The sequence below is a fragment of the Balaenoptera acutorostrata genome, chromosome 8 (genome assembly GCF_949987535.1).
Source record: "Balaenoptera acutorostrata chromosome 8, mBalAcu1.1, whole genome shotgun sequence".
Classification (NCBI taxonomy): domain Eukaryota; kingdom Metazoa; phylum Chordata; class Mammalia; order Artiodactyla; family Balaenopteridae; genus Balaenoptera; species Balaenoptera acutorostrata.
Genome location: NC_080071.1, coordinates 60,379,938 through 60,403,272, shown reverse-complemented (window position 1 = coordinate 60,403,272; position 23,335 = coordinate 60,379,938). Strand labels below are relative to the sequence as shown.

The 23,335-nt window shown below is 37.2% G+C and overlaps 1 protein-coding gene across 1 annotated transcript in view; it reads left to right on the top strand.

Annotated features, from left to right (window-relative positions):
- C2CD6 (C2 calcium dependent domain containing 6) overlaps positions 1-23,335 on the top strand; it is a 120,243-nt gene that overhangs the window by 48,932 nt on the left and 47,976 nt on the right. The window contains exons 5-8 of the mRNA XM_007190533.2: positions 10,561-10,680; positions 16,456-16,500; positions 17,438-17,506; positions 19,177-19,256. Coding sequence (XP_007190595.2) covers positions 10,561-10,680; positions 16,456-16,500; positions 17,438-17,506; positions 19,177-19,256 — 314 coding nt within the window. The remainder of the gene's footprint in view (positions 1-10,560; positions 10,681-16,455; positions 16,501-17,437; positions 17,507-19,176; positions 19,257-23,335) is intronic.

Here is a 23,335-nt window from a genome sequence, read left to right as displayed (position 1 = left end):
GAATAACTGAGGCAGAAGAACGGATAAGTGACCTGGAAGATAAAATAGTGGAAATAACTACCACAGAGCAGAATAAAGAAAAAAGAATGAAAAGAATTGAGGACAGTCTCAGAGACTTCTGGGACAACATTAAACACACCAACATTCGAATTATAGGGTTCTCAGAAGAAGAGAAAAAGAAAGGGTCTGAGAAAATACTTGAAGAGATTATAGTTGAAAACTTCCCTAATATGGGAAAGGAAATAGTCAAGTCCAGAAAGTGCAGAGAGTCCCATACAGGATAAATCCAAGGAGAAACATGCCAGGACACATATTAATCACACTATCAAAAATTAAATACACAGAAAAAATATTAAAAGCAGCAAGGGAAAAGCAACAAATAACATACAAGGGAATCCCCATAAGGTTAACAGCTGATTTCTCAGCAGAAACTCTGAAAGCCAGAAGGGTGTGGCAGGACATGTTTAAAGTGATGAAAGGGAAGAACCTACAACCAAGATTACTCTACCCAACAAGGATCTCATTCAGATTTGACGGAGAAATTAAAGCCTTTACAGACAAGCAAAAGCTAAGAGAATTCAGCACCACGAAACCAGCTTTACAACAAATGCTAAAGCAACTTCTCTAGGCAGGAAACACAGGAGAAGGAAAAGACCTACAATAACAAACCCAAAACAATTAAGAAAATGGTAATAGGAGCATACATATCGATAATTACCTTAAATGTAAATGGATTAAAAGCTCCCACCAAAAGACATAGACTGGCTGAATGGATACAAAAACAAGACCCATGTGTATGCTGCCTACAAGAGACCCACTTCAGACCTAGGGACACATACAGACTGAAAGTGAGGGGATGGAAAAAGATATTCCATGCAAATGGAAATCAAAAGAAAGCTGGAGTAGCAATTCTCATATCAGACAAGATAGACTTTAAAACAAAGACTTTTACAAGAGACAAAGAAGGACACTACATAATGACCAAGGGATCAATCCAAGAAGAAAATATAAGAATTGTAAATATTTATGCACCCAACATAGGAGTACCTCAATACATAAGGCAAGTGCTAACAGCCATAAAAGGGGAAATCAACAGTAACACAATAATAGTAGGGGACATTAACACCCCACTTTCACCAATGGGCAGATCATTGGTGAAAGTGATCAGTGAAGGAAATACAAGCTTTAAATGATACCTTAAACAAGATGGACCTAATTGATATTTATAGGACATTCCATCCAAAAACAACAGAATATACTTTCTTCTCAAGTGCTCATGGAACATTCTCCAGGATAAATCATATCGTGGGTCGCAAATCAAGCCTTGGTAAATTTAAGAAAATTGAAATCGTATCAAGTATCTTTTCTGACCACAATGCTATGAGACTAGGTATCAATTACAGGAAAAAATCTTTAAAAAAATACAAACACATGGAGGCTAAACAATACATTACTAAATAACCAAGAGATCACTGAAGAAATCAAAGAGGAAATCAAAAAATACCTAGAAACAAATGACAGTGAAAACACAATGACCCAAAACCTATGGGATGCAGCAAAAGCAGTTCTAAGAGGGAAGTTTACAGCAATACAGTCCTACCTCAGGAACAAGAAACGTCTCAAATAAACAACCTAACCTTAAACCTAGAGCAATTAGAGAAAGAAGAATAAAAATACCCCAAAGTTAGCAGAAGGAAAGAAATCATAATGATCAGATCAGAAATAAATGAAAAATAAATGAGGGAAACGACAGCAAAGATCAATAAAATTAAAAGCTGGTTCTTTGAGAAGATAAACAAAATTGATAAACCATTAGCTAGACTCATCAAGAAAAAAAAAGGGAGAAGACTCAAATCAATAGAATTAGAAATGAAAAAGGAAAAGTAACAACTGACAGTGCAGAAATACAAAGGATCATGAGAGATTACTACAAGCACGTATATGCCAATAAAATGGAAGAAATGGACACATTCTTAGAAAAGCACAACCTTCCGAGACTGAACCAGGAAGAAATAGAAAATATAAACAGACCAATCACAAGCACTAAAATTGAAACTGTGATTAAAAATCTTCCAAAAACCAAAGCGCAGCAACAGATGGCTTCACAGGCAAATTCTGTCAACCATTTAGAGAAGAGCTAACACCTATGCTTCTCAAACTCTTCCAAAGCATAGCAGAGGGAGGAACACTCCCCAACTCTTTCTATGAGGCTACCGTCACCCTGATACCAAAACCAGACAAAGATGTCACAAAAAAGAAAACTACGGGCCAATATCACTGATGAACATAGATGCAAAAATCCTCAACAAAATACTAGGAAACAGAATCCAACAGCACATTAAAAGGATCATACACCATGATCAAGTGGGGTTTATCCCAGGAATGCAAGGATTCTTCAATATATGCAAATCACTCAGTGCGATACACCATATTAACAAATTGAAGTATAAAAAGCATATGATCATCTCAATAGATGCAGAAAAAGCTTTTGACAAAATTCAACACCCATTTTTGATAAAAATCCTCCAGAAAGTAGGCTTAGAGGGAACTTATGTCAACATAATAAAGGCCATATATGACAAACCCACTGCGAACATCGTTCTCAATGGTGGAAAACTGAAACCATTTCCACTAAGATCAGGAACAAGACAAGGTTGCCCACTCTCACCACTATTCAATATAGATTTGGAAGTTTTAGCCACAGCAATCCAAGAAGAAAAAGAAATAAAAGGAATCCAAATTTGAAAAGAAGAAGTAAAACTGTCACTGTTTGCAGATCATATGATACTATACATAGAGAATCCTAAAGATGCTACCAGAAAACTACTAGAGCTAATCAATGAATTTGGTAAAGTAGCAGGATACAAAATTAATGCACAGAAATCTCTAGCATTCCTATACACTAATGATGAAAAATTAGAGAAATTAAGGAAACACGCCCATTTACCATTGCAACAAAAAGAATAAAATACCTAGGAATAAACCTACCTAAGGACACAAAAGACCTGTATGCAGAAAACTTTAAGACACTGATGAAAGAAAGTAAAGATGATACAAATAGATGGAGAGATATACCATGTTCTTGGATTGGAAAAATCAACATTGTGAAAATGCCTAAACTACCCAAAGCAATCTACAGATTCAATGCAATCCCTATCAAACTACCAATGGAATTTTTCACAGAACTAGAACAAAAAATTTCACAATTTGTATGGAAACACAAAAGACCCCAAATAGCCAAAGCAATCTTGAGAAAGAAAAATGGAGCTGGAGGATCAGGCTCCCTGACTTCAGACTATACTACAAAGCTGCAGTGATCAAGACAGTATGGTGCTGGCACAAAAACAGAAATATAGATCAATGGAACAGGATAGAAAGCCCAGAGCTAAACCCACGCACATATGGTCACCTTATCTTTGATCAAGGAGGCAAGGATATACAATGGAGAAAAGGCAGCTTCTTCTATAAGTGGTGCTAAGGAAACTGAACAGCTACATGTAAAAGAATGAAATTAGAACACTCCCTAACACCATACACAAAAAAATCTCAAAATGGAGTAAAGACCTAAATGTAAGACTAGACAGTATAAAACTCTTAGAGGAAAACACAGGCAGAACACTCTATGACATAAATCACAGCAAGATCCTTTTTGACCCACCTCCTAGAGAAATGGAAATAAACCAAAAATAAACAAATGGGACCTAATAAAACTTCAAAGCTTTTGCACAACAAAGGAAACCATAAACAAGATGAAAAGACAGCCCTCAGAATCGGAGAAAATATTTGCAAATGAAGCAACTGACAAAGGATTAATCTCCAAAATATATAAGCAGCTCATGCAGCTCAATATCAAAAAAACAACCCAATCCAAAAATGGACAGAAGTCCTAAATAGACATTTCTCCAAAGAAGATATACAGATTACCAACTAACACATGAAAGGATGCTCAACATCACTAATCATTAGAGAAATGCAAATCAAAACTACAATGAGGTATCAACCTCACACTGGTCAGAATGACCATCATCAAAAAATCTACAAACAGTAAATGGTGGAGAGGGTGTGGAGAAAAGGAGACCCTCCTACACTGTTGGTGGAAATGTAAATTGATACAGCCACTATGGAGAACAGTATGGAGGGTCCTTAAAAACTAAAAATAGAACTACCATACAATCCAGCAATCCCACTACTAGGCATATACCCTGAGAAAACCATAATTCAAAAAGAGTCATATACCAGAATGTTCATTTCAGGTCTGTTTACAATAGCCAGGACATGGAAGCAATCTAAGTGTCCATCAACAGATGAATGGATAAAGAAGATGTGGCACACATCTACAATGGAGTATTACTCAGCCATAAAAAGAAATGAAATTGAGTTATTTGTAGTGAGGTGGATGGACCTAGAGACTGTGATACAGAGTGAACTAAGAAAGAGAAAAACAAATACCGTATGCTAACACATATATGTGGAATCTAAAAAAAAAAAAAAAAAAGGTTCTGAAGAACCTAGGGGCAGGACAGGAATAAAGACGCTGATGTAGAGAATGGACTTGATGACACGGGCAGGGGGAAGGGTAAGCTGGGGCGAAGTGAGAGAGTGGCATGGACATATATGTACTACCAAATGCAAAGCAAATAGCTAGTGGGAAGCAGCCGCATAGCACAGGGAGATCAGCTCGGTGCTTTATAACCACCTAGAGGGGTGGGATAGGGAGGGTGGGAGGGAGGCTCAGGAGAAAGGGGATATGGGGATTTATGTATGCATATGGCTGATTCACTTTGTTGTACCACAGAGGCTAGCACAGTATTGTGAAGCAGTTATACTCCAATAAAGATATATTTTTAAAAAATGTTGTCCCAGAGATATTTTAGACTGTCCTCATTTCTTTTTTCTTTATTTTGTTCTGTGGCAGTGATTTCTGCCATTCTGTTTTCCAGCTCACTTATCTGTTCTTATGCCTCAGTTACTCTGCTATTGACTCCTTCTAGTGTATTTTTATTTCAGTTATTGTTCATCTCTGTTTGTTTGTTCTTTAGTTCTTCTAGGTCTTTGTTAAACATTTCTTGTATTTTCTGCATCTGTGCCTCCATTCTTTTTCTGAGATCTTGGCTCATCTTTACTATCATTACTCTGAATTCGTTTTTGGGTAGATTGCCCATCTCCACTTCACTTAGTTGTTCTTGTTCCTTCATCTGGGGTTTTATCTTCTTCCTTCATCTGGGACATGTTCCTCTGCTGTCTCATTTTATCTTTCTTTCTGTGATTGTGGTTTCCATTCCACAGGCTGCAGCGTGTAGTTCTTCTCGCCTCTGCTCTCTGCCCCGTGGTGGTTGAGGCTGTCTAAGGGGCTTGTGCAGACCTCCTGGTGGGAGGGTCTGGTTCCTGCCTGCTGGTAGGTGGAGCTGGGTCTTGTCCCTCTGGTGGGCAGGGCCATGTCAAGGTGTGTGCTTACCCACAGCTCTGTGCTCAAGAAGACTTTATGCAGCCTGTCTGCTGATGGGTGGGGCTGTGTTCCTGCCCTGTTGATTGCTTGGCCTGGGGCATCCCAGCACTGGAGCCTACAGGCTGTTGGGTGGGGCCGAAGACTAGAGTTTTTCAAAAAAATTAATGATGACGAATGGTAGAATTTATAGCATTTGTAGAAGTGAAATATATAAGAAGAATAGTACAAAGGATGAGTAGTGTAAATGGAATTATGCTATTGTGCATGATATGGTATAATTTTAATTCAAGATATACTGCAGTATGTTAAGGATGCATATTTTAACCCCTAGAGCAACCATGAGGAATAATACAAAAATGTATTAGAAAAGAAGAAAGCAGTCCTTCCTGTGTCTATTTGTTGGAGAGAAGTTACCTATAAATTTTTCACCTCTGAAAATTGAGTATCTTTTTCTCTTTTTGCGTGTGTGTATGTTTTTTTGGGGTTTTTTTGTTTTTTGTATTTAAAAAAATTAACTCTGATGTGTCTGTATTTGGATTTTTCTGTTTATCCTGTTGGGATTTGTTGGTCTGCTTAAACTAGATTGTTGCTGTTCATCAGTTCTGAAAAGTTCTAAGCCATTATCTCTTCAGTACTGTCTCTCTGTCCCATTTTCTTGATCCTTTATTTTCTTTCCTGGAACTTTAACATATGTTAGATGTTCTTACACTATTGCACTGTTGTCCATGTCTTTTAACTTTTTTTCCATATTTTCCATCACTCTGTCTCTCTTTGCATCCTGAATAATTCCTTTGATATGTATTCCAGTTCATGAATTCTCATATGTTGCAGTGAATCTGTGGTTGAGTCCATACACTGAGTGTTTTTATTCATTTATTTTAGTTTTCATTTCTACAAGTTCTATTTAGATTTTGTTCAAACTTGCTAAATGACTTCTAAAGTTTCCTGGTCCTGGGCTGTATTTTCAGCTTGTCTTTTATTCCTTTAAATAGAGTAAGCATAGTTCTTTAAAATTCCAATACTTCATGCTTTTATGGTCTATTTTTGCTGATCTCATTCGTGGTGCTTTGTTTCCTTGCTGTCTTAATTATTGTTGACTTTGGTATGCTCATTTTCCTTGGAAAATTATTTGTGGACCTTTTTTGAGGTCTAGGGTGAAAGTAGCACTTCTAAGGAATACTTGTGTTTGCTTCTAAGGCATACCAAATATTTAAAGAATTAATAGCAGTCTTTCTCAAATTCTTCCAAAAAATAAAAGAGAAGGGAGCACATCCAAACTCATGTTACAAGGCCAGCATTACTGTGATACCAAAACCAGACAAGGACACTACAAGAAAATTACAGGCTAATATCCCTGATGAACATGGATGCAAAAATCCTCAACAAATGATTCGCAGACCAAATTCAGCAATACATTAAAAGAATCATACATGTTATATTAATATGATTAAGTAGGATTTTTTCCAGGCATGCAGGGGTAGTTCAACATCTGCAAATCAGTCTATATTATATACCACATTAATAAAAAGAAGGATAAAAATTACATGATCATCTCAATAGATGCAGTCAGAATTCAACATCCATTCATGACAAAAACTCTCAAAAAAGTGGGTAAAAAGGGAATGTACCTCAACATAATGAAGGCCATATATGAAAAACCCACAGCTAATATTATACTCAATGGTGAAAAACTGAAAGCTTTTTTAGGAACAAAACAAGGATGCCCACTCTTGCCACTTTATTCAACATGATAATTGAAGTCCTAGCTGGAGCAGTTAGGAAGGAAAAATAAAAGGCATCCAAATTAGAAAGGAAGAAGAAAAACTGTCTCTATTTTTTATATATAGAAAAATCTAGACTCCACACACACAAAAAACCTGTTAGAACTAATAAATTCAGTAAAATTGTAGGATACAAAATCAATATACAAAACCAGTTGCATTTTTGTTTGTTTGTTTATTTATTTATTTATTTATTTATTTATGGCTGTGTTGGGTCTTCGTTTCTGTGCGAGGGCTTTCTCTAGTTGTGGCAAGCGGGGGCCACTCTTCATCGCGGTGCGTGGGCCTCTCACTGTCACGGCATCTCTTGTTGCGGAGCACAGGCTCCAGACGCGCAGGCTCAGTAATTGTGGCTCACGGGCCCAGCTGCTCCGCGGCACGTGGGATCTTCCCAGACCAGGGCTCGAACCCGTGTCCCCTGCATTGGCAGGCAGATTCTCAACCACGGTGCCACCAGGGAAGCCCCAGTTGCATTTCTATACACTAATAACAAACTGTCAGAAAGAAAAATTGTCTCATTTACAATTGCATCAAAAAGGATAAAATACCTAGGGATAAATTTAATCAAGGGGGTGAAAGACCTGTACACTGGAAACTATAAGACATTGATAAAAGAATTTGAAGAAGACACAAATTGATAGGTATTCCATGCTTATGGATTGGAAGAATTAATGCTGTTTAAATGTTCATACTGGGGCTTCCCTGGTGGCGCAGTGGTTGAGAATCTGCCTGCTAATGCAGGGGACACGGGTTCAAGCCCTGGTCTGGGAAGATCCCACATGCCACGGAGCAACTGGGCCCGTGAGCCACAACTACTGAGCCTGCGCGTCTGGAGCCTGTGCCCCGCAACGGGAGGGGCCACGATAGTGAAAGGCCCGCGCACCGCGATGAAGAGCGGTCCCCGCACCGCGATGAAGAGTGGCCCCCGCTTGCCGCAACTAGAGAAAGCCCTCGCACGAACCGAAGACCCAACACAGCCAAAAATAAATAAATAAATAAATAAATAAAGTAGCTATAAAAAAAAAAAAAATGTTCATACTACCTAAAACAATGCAATCTCTATCAAAATTCCAATGGCATTTTTTACAGAAATAGGAAAACAATCCTAAATTTTGTTGTAACCACAAAAGACCCCAAATAACCAAAGCAATCTTGAGAAAGATTAAAGCTAGAGGCATCACACTTTCTGATTTCAAACTATATTATAAAACTATAGTAATCAATATGCTATTGGCATAAAAAGAGACACGTAGCTCAAAGGAACAGAATAGAGAGCCCAGAAATAAACCCACATGTATATGGTCAATTAATTTATGATAAAGGAGCCAAGAATATACAATGGGGAAAGGGCAGTTTCTTCAGTTGATGGTGTTGGGGAAACTGGACAGCCACAGGCAAAAGAATGAAACTGGACCACTATCTTATACCATACATAAAAAGAAACTCAAAATAGGTTAAAAAGTTGAACATAAGACCTGAAACCATAAAATTCCTTGAAGAAAACATAGGAGGTAATTCCTTGACATTGGTCTTAGCAATGATTTTTTTGGATTTGACCCCAAAAGCAAAGGCAACAAAAGCAAAAATAAACAAGTGGGACTACATTAAACTAAAAAGCTTTTGTATGGCTGAGGAAACCATCAACAAAATGAAAATGCAACCTACAGAATGCAGTAAAATACTTGCAAATCATATATCTGATAAGAGGTTGATGTCCAAAATATATAAAGTACTACAACTCAGTAGAAAAAAAAAAACCCAAACAATCCAATTAAAAAAATGAGTAGAGGATCTGAATAGACATTCTTCCAAAGAAAACATACAAATGGTTAACAGGTCCATGAAAAGGTACTCAACATCAGTAATCATCAGAGAAATGCAAATCAAACCCACAGTGAGATATCACCCCACACCTGGTAAAATGTTGGTGAGGATGTGGAGAAGAGGGAACACTTGTGCACTGTTGGTAGGAATGTAAATTGTTGCAGCCACTGTGGAAAAAATACGGAGGTTCCTCAAAAAATTAAAACTAGAACTACCAGATGATCTAGCAATTCCTCCTCTGGGTATTTACCCAAAGAAAATGAAATCACGGTCTCAAAAAGGTATCTGCAGCCTCATGTATATCGCAGCATTTACAATAGCCAAGATGTGGAAGCAACCTAAGTGTCCATCCACAGTGAATGGATTAGAAAAAGGTGGTATATATACACAATGAAATCTTATTCAGCCGTAAAAAAGAAAAAACCCTGCCATTTGCATCAACGTGGTTGGATTTGGGCATTATGCTAAGTGAAATAAGTCAGAGAAAGACAAATATGGTATGATCATTTATATGTACAATCTAAAAAAATAAAATGAGGGAATTCCCTGGTGGTCCAGGGGTTAGGACTCCGTGCTTTCACTGCTGAGGATACGGGTTCAATCCCTGGTCAGGGAACTAAGATCCTGCAAGCTGTGTGGTACAGCCAAAAAAAAAAAAAAAAGAAGGAAAAAAAAAAAGAACTCATAGTTAAAGAGAACAAATAGATTGGTGGTTGCCAGAGGTGGGGTTTGGGGGTAGGTGAAATGGATGAAGGTGGTAAAAATGTGCAGACTTCCAGTTATAAGATAAATAGATAAATAAGTCCTTGAGATCTAATGTACAGCATGGTGACTGTAGTTGACAATAATGTATTATATATTTGAAAGTTTCTGAGAGTAGATCTTAAAAGATCTCATCACAAGAAAATAATTGTAACTGTGTGATGATGGATATTACCTAAACTTACAGTGATAATCATTTTATAATTTATACAAATATCAAATCATTATGTTGTACAGCTAAAAGTAATACAATGTGATATGTCAATACTATCTCAATTAAAAAAAATTTTTTAAAGGCACCTAGAATATTAGGGTGGGGAGGCATGAGATTTATTTGAAATTAGCAAAAGAGTATATGAACTTTAAAGGTCTTATAATAATGGTATTGTGTTACAAACCTCAAGGTTGGAAGAGAGTTTCAAGCTGAGACAATGATATACACTTTATCAAAAAGTAAAAGAAAAAAGACAGAAAAGGATGTTGGATGTCTTTTGGTATTAAATGTTTGGATTACCTAGATTATTTGGGTTGGATATTGGTTACTGGACTACCTTTGATAATGTAGTTTCAGTAGAGTATTTAGGCTAAACTTTTGAGTAGAGTTAAGAAGAGAGTGTATAGGCAATGGGTGTTTCAAAAAAATGGGTGTTTCAAAAAGTGTATTTTATGGATGTATTTGTTCAGAAATTATGTCTGAAACTCAGACTGAAAATTTAATGCTTCTTTTCATATGTATTTTGTATCAAGGTTCCTCGACGTCAAGATGATGAGAAGAATAATATTTACTTAGAACTAATGCAACATGACAGTACAAAATATCTTCTCTTATTAGGGAGTATTCAGGTACATCTTTATGAAGTAATTCAGGTATGTATCAAAATTTTTTTCACCTTGGTATCACATTGTCCAGTTGGTGTTTGTTGTTAAGATTTATCTGTACCCGATGGACTCCTCTTGCTTATTATCTGTGTTACGTGCTTAGTAAACAATATCTTCCTCTGGCTCAAAAAAAAAGTTAGTTTGCAACAGCATAATGTTTTTTAAAAAAATTTTTTATTGCAGTATAATTGCCTTACAATATTGTGTTAGTTTCTACTGTACAGCAAAGTGAATCAGCAATACGTATACATATATCCCTTCTTTTTTGTACTTCCTTCCCATTTAGGTCACCACAGAGCACTGAGTAGAGTTCCCTGTGCTATACAGTAGGCTCTCACCAGTTATCTATTTTATACACAGTATCAATAGTGTATGTATGTCAGTCCCAATCTCCCAACTCATCCCATCTCCCACCCGTTTTCCCCTTGGTATCCATACGTTTGTTCTCTATGTTTTTAAAAATTTATTTTCTGGAAGGGCAATGATACAACCTAAAAGACTAAGCATGCTTGCTTGTTTGTTTTATTTTGTTTTCTGAGATGTTTCTAAACAAGACCCAAACCACAAACTCTCTGAATTGTCAGCACCAGTTTCACTTCAGTTCTTTTATCTTTAGCTGAGCTGCTTGCAGTCTCCCCTGTGCATGTGTCATTTAGGAGTCAGCCAAAGTTTTAGGCAGAGTTTATACACAGATTCTGTGGTTCCTTCTCTCTCGCTGTCTACTGCCGCCTGCCCTTTCCTCCAAGAAAAGATAATGATTCTTCTGAACTTTGTATTTAATATTCTCTTGCTCTTTTCTAGTTTTACTACTTAATGTAAGTTACAAAAAATAGTATCTTTTGTGTTTCTAAACATACTATGTTTCTAAGAGTAATACACTTAATTTCATTAGCCTAGTACTCATTTTTTCACTGCTATATACATTCCATGTGAGAGTATTCCCCAGTTTATTTATCTATAATTTTTTAATGGATATTTTGATTGTTTTCAGTTTTTTACTATTGTGCACATTGCTGCAGTGAATTTTTTTGAACATATCTTCCAGTGCGTATCTGCAGAAAGTCTCTACATTATGATGAATTGCCCTCTATGAGTCTCTATGATGAATTGCTACATCATAGGTAAAGAGACCATGTTATTTATTGATCAGAGTTACCAGAGAAAGAAATTTTGGTTATTTATGGATTTCCCTCCAAAGCCTTATGATTTTAGCTGTGGTATGCTGCCTCTGTGTATTATCTGTCAGAATTCTTCTACAGGCACTTCTACCTTAATTAAATATTACATCATTTTCCTTATTAGAATTTCTCAGTTACCCCCTTTTGGTCAAAACTCAGACCCCAGAAGTACAAAGTTTACCATGAGGACTTTGGTCTTTTTTTTTTTTTTTTTTGATGCACTTTTATTGGCTTGATGTTGGCTTGGGCTGATAGTTTTATAATAATATTTAAGCATCTGGACATCAGACAATAGAGGAAGATAAGAACTATGAGGCAAATGTTTTGCATTTAGTTTGTATCCAGCCCTATTCAAAATAGACCTGATGGGAGAATAAGTCCCATGGATGAGTTTGGCCCACCTTAAATAGCCAAGTGACCTTTTTTTAAACTTTTATTTTGAGATAATTATAGATTCACATGCAGCTGAAAGAAATAATACAGCATGATCCTATGTACTCATTTTCCCCCTGATGGTAACATCTTTCAGAACTATGGTAAGTATCACAACCAAAATACAGAACGTTTCCATCTATACAAGGATCCCTAATGTTGCCCTTTTATAGCTACACCCACTTCCTTCCTGCCCTTACCCTTCCTTAACAATTGGTTACCACCAGTCTGTTCTTCATTTCTGTAATTTTCTCAGTTCAAGGATGTTATATAAATGGAATCATACATTATGTAACCTTTTAGGATTGGCGTGTTTTCACTTAGCATGATTCTCTGGAGAATCATACAGGTTACTGCATGTATCCATAGTTCATTCCTTTCTGTTCTTGAGTAGTACTTCATGGTGTGAATGTACCACAATTTGTTTAAATATTCGCCCATTGGAGGACATCTGGGCTGTTTCCAGTTTTTGGTTGTTATGAATAAGTTACTATATTCACAGGTTTTTGCGTGAACATAGTGTTCACTTCTCAGATAAATTTCTGGGTTATAAGGTAGTTTGTGTGTACCGTTTTTAAAGAAATTGCCAAACTGTTTTCCATAGTGGCTGTGCCATTGTACATTCCCACCAGAAATGTATGAGTGATCCAGTTTCTCATCATCCAGCATCCTCATCAGCATTTGGTAGTGTCACTATTCTTTATTTTAGCCATTCTGATGGCTGTGTAGTGTTATCGTGGTATTAATTTGCAGTTCCCTAACAGCTAATAATGTTGAACATCTTTTTAGGAGGGCCTTTTTTTTCTTCTGGTTTTATTGAGATGTGATTTACATGCAGCACTGTACAAGTTTAAGGTGTTCAGCATAATGATTTGGCTTACATACCTGACGAAATGATTACCACAGTAAGTTTAATGAATATCCATCATCTCATATAGACAAAACACTAAAGAAATAGAGAAAAAAAATTTTTATGATGAGCAGAACTCTTAGGATTTACTCCCTTAATAACTTTCATGTATAACATGGCATGGTGTTGATTGTTTTTATCATGTTGTACACTACATCTCTAGTACTTATTTATCTTGTAACTAGAAGTTTGTACCCTTTGACTGCCTTCATAAATTAAAAGGCCTTGGGGCTTCCCTGGTGGCGCAGTGGTTGAGAATCTGCCTGCTAATGCAGGAGACACGGGTTCGAGCCCTGGTCTGGGAAGATCCCACATGCCACGGAGCAGTTGGGCCCGTGAGCCACAGCTGCTGAGCCTGCGCGTCTGGAGCCTGTGCCCCGCAACGGGAGGGGCCGCGATAGTGAAAGGCCCGCGCACCGCGATGAAGAGCGGTCCCCGCACCGCGATGAAGAGTGGCCCCCACTTGCCGCAACTAGAGAAAGCCCTCGTACGAACCGAAGACCCAGCACAGCCAAAAGTAAATAAATAAATAAATAAATAAATAAATAAAATAAAATAAAAAAAGGCAATTGACTGTTTAAAAAAAAAAAAAAAAAAATTAAAAGGCCTTTTACAATTTATGATGCTAGTCAACAAATTTACGCTTGTCTCTTTGGTCTCTAAAGCTTGAGCTGTGTCATTTGCTATTTGGGTCACATGCAGGGATAGATTATAGACCACTTGATGATAGAACTACTAGCCATGGTAGAAATCCTCATGCAGATTGGTAAAATCTAGTGCTTGGTTGAGTTGGAAAGACCTGATGATAAGACCCAAACTACAGATCATGTTTGGAAGCATGGCAGGGCTGTCTGATTGTACAACAATTATCTCACTTGTATACTTGGAAAGTACACGTGTATTGTTTATGATTACCAATTGGTATCAATTGCTTTCTGAATATAATTGGCCTGATTTTGGAGGACAAAGATGCTGAATTGAATTAAACAAATCACATAATAGGTTTTGCATAACTTTATAAAAGAAAAAAAAGTAATTGGGGCTTCCCTGGTAGCGCAGTGGTTAAGAATCCACCTGCCAATGCAGTGGACACGGGTTAGAGCCCTGGTCCGGGAAGATCCCACATGCCACAGAGCAGCTAAGCCCGTGTGCCACAACTACTGAGCCCGCGTACCACAACTACTGAAGCCCATGCGCCTAGAGCCCGTGCTCCGCAACAAGAGAAGCCACCGCAATGAGAAGCCCACGCACCGCAATTAAGAGTAGCCCCCACTCACTGCAACTAGAGGAAGCCCACGCGCAGCAACGAAGACCCAATGCAGCCAAAAAAAAAAAAAAGTAATTGGTCTGTACTTGTATCATTAATCCCTTGTTCCTTCCTATCCCTGATAATTTTGGATTTCTTTGAGGCTCTGGGAGAAACCAGAAACATCAGCTAATTGTTAAGCTCTGGGGTCCAATTAAGGCATATAAGTATATTGGAGTTTATAATATTTCTGTATTGATTATAGAAGGGAATATATTGTTAATTTTGGAATGAATTGCAGTACCATTTGTGTTCATTGGTTTGGCTGTATGATCCATACCAGATGAACCTAAGACTAGGTGATAAATTCAACAATTAGAAAGATTGATAGCTACTGTAATTATTTGAGAAAGGCGATAGAAAATTCAAAGGTGTGGAAGATTGTTAGAGTAATGCCCCCTAAAGAATCATGCTTCCCAGTATCTATACCTTTGAGTAGTCTACAGTGCTCCCCACCCCGACTACTGGGTTTAGCCATGTAACTTGCTTTGTGCAGAGCAGAGTCAAATTCAGGACAGGGAACCAAGTAGCTCACTGTCACACATTGAAGCTCATCAGTGGAGCTGGGTGAAGGCAAGCCTAAAACTCAGTGGATTTGGATAAGTTAGATGCACATTCAGGATGAACATTTAATTGGCTCCAATGAAGACTCAATTGGGTAGATCTCAGTGGGACCTTCAGAAATAACTCAAAGACATTTACAGTAGTTAAAAGTATGACTAAAAGTTTACTTATATATGAGGGAGATGAATCAGTAGGTTGAATTTTCCATCAAAAGCAGAGACACCATTTTTAAAAGAGAAGAGAAGACAAAGGCAGTCTTGGAACAGTAAGATGTTTCCCCACTCCCCACTTTGGGAAAAAGGAAGCTTTAAAAAGCAAGAAGCTATAAAGAGCATGTTGACAGGATCATTAAGGAAATCAATTTCAATGACTTATGAATTTTCTGAGAAATCTTGTGACTTTATATGAAGAATATATATGATATGCTAATTTTGTGTGATGTCTGTCATTGTACCACCACCTGTTATTTTCCTCATTATAATGCCTCACCAGGAACTGAGAGGACAGGTGTTAAATAGGTTCTTGTGGATTGCTATGTTTTGGGGGTGCAGAGGACATGTAGACCAGGTACCAAAGTTTTCACTAAATGAGAATTAGTGACCAGAATGTCTGAAAGACATGCCAGAGAGCATGAGCCTTAAAAGAGGAAAACTTTATCTGTATAATAAGATAATAAATAATAAGATCTGGAAGCAATAGAAGAGAGTATGGAGGATGCTACCCCACCACCTAACCTTGAGATGTGAGGGCCTTCACTTGAGGAGTCTGTAATGGAAGCGGCATCCTTAGTGGTGAGGCAGGTCTGAGCTAAAGAAAGCTGGAAATGTTTAGTGGAGCAGTTAAAGATGTAAGGTTGCTTGTCAACCATGGAATGGGGGTTCCATGAGCCACAATGGAAAATGCTGGAAAGAAAGAGAACCATTGAATGTTGTATTAGATGGGAGGACTCATAGCACAGCAGAGATAATCAGAGATGGTGACCAAGGATACCAAATGTTTCCCTGGTTAAAAAGATCCCAACAGTCCCCAAGAGATGAGAGAAGCACTCAGTTCTGTCATGAGTCAGCCTATCATGTAGATTCATGTTTAACCCCTCAAAAGGAGTGCAGACCTGGCAGTTCCTCTAAGTATAAGCAGCAGGAACATATTTCTTTAAAACATAAATGTAAATATTAACATTTATTTCTGGTACAACCTGGAATTTTTATTTTCTTCCAAACATTCATTATTTTTGTATTTTAGCTATTAAATTTATATGTGCATTAAACATCATTACGTGATTTTTAAAAAGTTATGAAATGATTTAGATAATATACAAGGGTCTACATCAGTGATTCTATATTTAAGAATTTTATTTTTGTTACTTTTTCTAGAAAGGGTGCTTTACTGAAGAACTCCGAATGTTGAATAAAAACACAGTAAGAACTTTACTGAAACTTCCAAAGCTTTGTGCACACACTTAACATTTCATGTAACTTTATTCTGATATTGTTTTTATTCTTTTGTTACCCTACCAGTCACTGTTTGAACTAATGGAAATATATTAAGTAGAAAGTATAATATTTGCTCACAATCTTCATCTCCACCTTTTTTTAAAATGCTGCTATCTTACTGCTAAATGGTGAACACAAAAATTAGAAATCATTGGGTAAGAGAGTAAAACGCCTCTGGCTGCTTCTTTGCATAGCCTTAGATCCTCACATACTGAATTGAGGAAATATTATTTTCCTCCTTAAGGAGTTTCTAAAGAGTTGTTTACAGTTCTTACTTGAATTCCTTTTTAAGTACTTAAAAATTATTATCTTGATTAATTGATCATCTACTCAGAGAGGCTTCTGCTGCCAATAGCCAGATCGGGGATAGGAAACATAAAAAACAGAATGATGGACATTTGAGGGCATAACCTCTGACACCCTTCTTCATTTCACATATGAGCCAGCTGTGGTTCAGAGAGATGAAATCACTTGTCTAAATCAAAATTTTATCTGAAAATGGAAGTGGAGATGGGAAAAGTGTGAATAAACACTTAAAAATATTATATACATGGATATGAATACATATGTACATATGTATATATGTATCTCTGCATAATTCTATTAACAATTGTAAATTGATATTTTTCATATTTTAATCATGTAATATTCCTTAACTTTAATGTAAGGTTTTTAACATTTTAGGAATGCCATAGATTCTTCTATAGGAGTTACTTGTGTAAATTTTTTTTTTTAAATCAAGAGATTCATGCTTTGGTTTTTCTAACTTATAGATTTGTGAGGTAAAAATATCAGTTGTTATCACCTCTCCATTAATATATCTTTCTGATCAAACAATAAAATAAATTTGGCACATGTTTAGTTTATCTGCAGGGCAGAAGTGGAATTTATGTTCTCCTATGGAAACTTTGGTTATGGATTTTCACATCAGGTTAGTTCCCTCCCCTCTTTTAAAAATAATTCTACTGCAGCTCTTCAGTTAAATCATCCTCCTGAGCCTCTATCCTTTCCAGTTTGATAAAATCTTTAAAATATTTTTAAAAGAACACCATTTTTCTCTAGCCTAAAGAAAAATGAAACTTTACCATTGTTTGTTCATACATTTTTAAATAATGAGATTTTATTCAAAATGTCTTCATTATAATACTTTTGTGTGTGTGTACACATACACTTACATAATTGAAAACAAAATTAAGTATTGAAGAAATGAATGTGGATTTTTATATCTAAAAATAATCATTAAAGTGGAGTCGTTGATGTTATTCAGATATTTTGTACTTTAATCACATATAATCCTTTCTCCCCATGATTATTTCAACATCAACCCTTCTTGATTCATCAAGACAGTAATATGCCCAAAGAAGGTATCTTCCTAGGTTTAGCCTGCCCCTTTAAATTTACTACATATATCCATGTTGCAGAGAAAATTTTTGTACATTAACCTATATCCTTTTCTTTCATTATGTCCTCAGGCCGGATTCTTAGAATGGAAATCATTGTCAGTAATGGCCTTTTCAAGAAATTGTTCTAGAAAAATTGTACCAACATATATTCTCACCAAGTGTTTGAAAGAAATCTTGATATCCCTGGGTATTGTCACAGCTTTGGGGCATTTATGAATTCAGTCCCATTAGTACTGCTGTTATATAGGAGAAATGACCCCTATACTTTACATATAATCTTTAATTTTCAGTTTTTGCTATTTTTCATATTCTTGGCTGTTTTTTAATTAGGAATTGAGAGTCGGTACATCAGTCTTATTAAATAAGTCTACTGCTGTGTGTTAACAGGGAAATCCCTGTAAAATGTATTTTTAAATTTTGCCTGTGGTATATCATAATGTTTTTTAATACATTTTGAATCACAGGTAAGTAATATATTGATGAAAGCCACTAGACACAAGCTTTTTTTCTTTTTCCCTTTTCTGCTTTGATTTTTCTTTCTTTTCATTTTGCCTATTTTCTTATCATAAATTAGTCCTAAACTGTGTCACAAAAGGCTTAGTCCTTTTTGTGACATAGTTTATGAGTACCAAGTTCAGAGATAGGTGTTGTGTCTGGATATAACATGTAACAATCCCATTCTTAGGGAGATAGATCCTTTTCGAATAAGACTGGGCAAATACTGTATTGTTTTATGTAGGTGGACTCTACTAAAAACTAGGAACAAAGGCATTGTAAGGAAAAGAGTGGGAAATTTCATAAAAGTTCTATTTGATTTTATGTCCATGAACTTTTCAGTAACATAGTCCCCTACTTACCTATCCTGATAATGTATAAAGAGGACTTGCACTGGAGGAGATAAAGTTGCATTCAAATGTTGGCTCTCGTGCCTATTGGGTAGCCCTTGAACAATTACTGATCTTCAGTATTATCTGTAAAATAGGCATAGTTATCTACCTCATAGGATTATTGAGATGATTAAATAATATTAAAGATGCAAAATTCTTGGCAGATACTTAGTGCTCAATGTTAATTCTTTCTTCCTCTCTTAATTCCTTTCCTCTTTATATATATCATTTAAGTCCTGGGGGATAGTAGTATTAGGATGAACTAGAATTGTAACTAAACAGTGTTAATATATACTTATTATTTTCCTCAGTTAAAACCTCTTCAGAAAATTATTAAGCCATCTATGTTTATGAATATTGCACCACCTCCAGAAAGAACAGACCCTGTGACGTAAGTGTTAAAGTCTTATTAACACAGTTATATCATGTGGCATTTAAAATATGTAATCCATTTGATGGAGAATTTTGGTTGTCTTAAGGCATGGCCAGAATGAACTAGACTCCAAGATAAAGAAAGCAGTGAATTGTTTTGTTTAAGGGGGAAGATATTTTGAGTTTCTGGGTGTAGCCCTGGAGAGAGGAGTTGAGGAGGTCTGGAGATAAGAAAAGAAGAGAAGTGTTGCCAACTTCGTGGCTGAAGGAGGGAAGGGAGGGGAAGCCTAACGAGGAAAGTTGGCCAGTGAGATGTTCCTTTTGCAGAAAGAGGTGAGGAACTTTTAAGATCAAGATGCCTAATAGTTGCCAGTTTTCTGCTCTGCAGTATGGTAGCATTACCCACCACTTCCACACACTCCAGTTGTTACTCCAAATTTTCAGCAAAAAGCCTATGGTCAAAAAAATGCAATTAGCAGGCCAAAAGTAACTTAACGTATAGTATGTCAATTAGTCTTGCAATTTCAACAGTAAAAATAGATCAAAGAAAAATGAGCACCTGAAAGAGAGATATTTAATCTATGGTGCTATCCAAGAATAAGGAATGGAAAATACTTGAAACGGGATTGAGGAAATTAGGTATAGAATAGGAAATTATATTCTGAAGTGCTGATTTCCTGTCAGCACTGGGTATTATCATTAAAAATAAATTTTGTCCATTTGATATTGGTGATTTGTTGAAATAGTAAAGTTTAATGTTTTTCTTATGTTTACTGATTATTATTTCCTTATTTATCCATTTATTCAATAAACATTTATTGAATGTTTGCTATACCCCCAAGGCACTAAAAATACAAAGATAAATGAGACTTGGTCCCTGCCCTCAAGTAGCTCATGGTTTAATGCAAAGGTAACATGTAAAAAAAAATGAGATAATACAAATGAGATGGAGCCCTCCTAGAGGTTAACATAGAGGTCTGTGGGACACAGCCAAGGGGCTTCCCATACTTCTTGGGGGAGTTAGGAGGAAAGTATTATCAAGTAAGGATCCACAAAAGAAAGAGTGCTCGATGTAAGACTTGAAAAATGAGTAGTGGTGCATCAGGTTGATTTTGTAAGGGCGAGGAGGCACATTCCCCAAAGACGGCACATAAGTAACAGGTGGGAGCCATAAGAGGCTATGTTATAATGGAGAACAGTGAGTAGTTTGTTGTGGGTTGCAAAGTGCATAGGAGCAAGGAAAGGAGCAATGGGAGATGAGCCAAAGCAGCAGTCACAGGCAAGATATGGTGGTCAAGAGGTCAGGCTCTAGAGTCCAGACTGCATGGACTCTGCCAGGTACTAGCTGTGTGACCTTGGGCAAGTTACTTCAGCTCTTTGTGCTTCATCTATTGAATGGGATAAAAATAACAACTACCCAATTGAGTTATTGTAATGATTAAATAAGTTACATATAAAGCACTTGGAACATAGTAACAAATAGCAGAATTCTCAGTTGTTAGCTACTTATTAAAGTAATAAATGTTTTATCATCACCATCATCATCAGTGTAGGTTTATGCTTCTCAAATGTGAGTAAATTTTACTCTTTTGAGTCCTCAAGGGTGTGTCAGGGCAACACAAAGCACTGGAAGATATGGTGCATCTTTCTGGAGTATTACTTTGCTCAAAGATTTTGAGAGGGAAAATGTTATCTTAAAATTAACATTTATATATTATGCAGTAGAATTAAAAAGTCACAAATTTTCAAGATAACAAAATGATTCCAAGATCTGTGGTTTGTGTCTGATTGCATTAAGTTACACCTCCAGAGACCTTCACTGTCCTCTACCCACAGGAGTTCTTTATTGGAAAAATTTGGAAGTGCTTCAGATGTAGAACCATTGAAGAATTTTAAGTAGGGGAAATACCATGATCAACTTGCATTTTATATGATCCTATCAATAGGATTGAATATGGACAGAAGTAGTTTAGTGTTGGATCGGAGGAAGCTGTTGCATTAGTCTGCATGAGAGATACTGACAATCTGGACTAAGGCAATGACTTGGTGGCTGTGACAGTTAATTGGGTGTGTCAAACTGACTGGGCCAGGGGGTGCTCAGATATTTGGTCAAATATTATTCTGGATGTTTTGAGTGAGATTAACATTTAAATCAGCAGACTGAGTAAAGCAGATTGCCCTCACTAATGTGGGTGGGCTTCATCCAATCAGCTGAAAGCCCGAATAGACAAAAAATCTGAGTAAGAGAAAATTCCTCCTGCCTGATTGCCTTTGACTGAAACATTGGCTTTTTCCTGCCTTTGGACTTGCATGGAAGCATCAGCTCTTCCTGGATCTTGAGTCTGCAGACTTTTGGACCAGAACTGTGCACCATTGGCTCTCCTGGCTCTCCAGCTTGCCCACTCATCTTGCAGATCTTTGGACTTGTCAGCTTCCATAATCACTTAAATTAATTCCCTATAATGAACTCTCTCTGTCTGTCTTTCTCTTTCTCCCCCTCTGTCTCCATCTTATTGGTTCTGTTTCTCTGAACAGCTCTCACTACTACAGATTTTGATACCGAGTGTGGTTCTAGAGAAACAGAAGATTAAGGACAAGTTTTCTGAATTGGTTCTGGGGTTTGTGGAATTAGCTCTCTAATCCGATTATAGATTTAAAGACTCTAATGACTCTGTTTCTAGTGGTAAAGAGACACTGATAGTCCATGGCGTGATCTGGCAATAGCGATGTGAAAAATATCACCCATTGGATACCCCTAATCAAAGCAAAGAAGCAAAGATATGGGTGACTATATATATGATACTTTCAAACATTTTTGTCAAACTAATGAATATAATGAATTGGCTGGGTATTCCTAATGTTGGTGGACAAAGGTGAGAAAAGAACGAGCTCAAGGATTCAAATTCCCAGCTCAAGCATTGTGTAAATGACCTGAAATCTTCCATGTGTGCCCTGAAGGAGACCCTTATCCCCTATAGCCATAATACTAAGATTGCTGAAAATTGAAACCAGAATTTCATTCTGCAGCTGCCTGAATTACAATGCAAATTGAGCTCCCAGCCTCATAGGGTGTCTACTGTTAAAGTGAGGATATTGGTTGGGAATAAGTGGGACCCTTAAAGTTGGAATGGGAAAATAGGAGAAGACTCTGGTGAAGCTGGGGACGCTGAGCCCATAAATTCTGATATATCTGCTTTGCCAGTTGCAGTGACCTCTCAGACCCCTGTGGAAGAGACCTCTCCACCCCCAGCAAAAGTGGTAGTGGCCTTTCCACCCCATCTGAGGGGATTAACCCTGCATTGCTTGAAGAAATAGTAATGGCCTCTTCTGAGGCAGTTGCCATGCAAGACGATGTTGATTTTCCTCAAGACTCACCCCCACGGCCCCTCTTTGCTTCTAGGCCTGTAACTAGACTCAAGTTCCAGCAAGCCCCTAAAGGTGAGGTTCAAAGTGTGACCCATGAGGCAGTACACTACACTCCAAAAAGAACTGCTTGAGTTTTCTAATTTATATATATAAAAATCCAGGGGACATGTGAGAGTATGGGGATATTAAAGGTATGGGATAATGGTGGCAGGATCATAAAGTTGGATCATATCAAATTTATGGATATGGGCTCACTAAGCAGAGATTCTACGTTTAATTTGCAACTTGGGGAGTTACAAAGGACTCTAACACTTTGTTGGTTACTGAAACATGGACCAAAAGATAGCCCACTGTGAGTGAATTGAAAATGCCAGATCTACTTTAGTTTAATGTAGAGGAAGGAATTCAAAGGTTTAGGGAGATTGTAGTGTTAGAATGGATTTGTCATTTAAAACCCACTTATTCACCCTGGGAGGCTCCAGAAGACACATCTTTCACCATGACTGTGACAAATAAGTTTGTGAGGGAATCCCCACCCTTGAAGAGCCCTGTGATTGCTCTTCTTTGTAGGCCAGACCTTGCCGTGGGAACTGCAGTCACTGAACTGGAAAACCTAAATGAACTGGGAGGAATTGGATCCTGAAGTGGCAAGGTGGGTGTGGTTACTGTGATGGACAGCAGGGTCAAAGCAGCAACCAAAATAGTCTGATTCATGTAGACCTGTGGCATTGC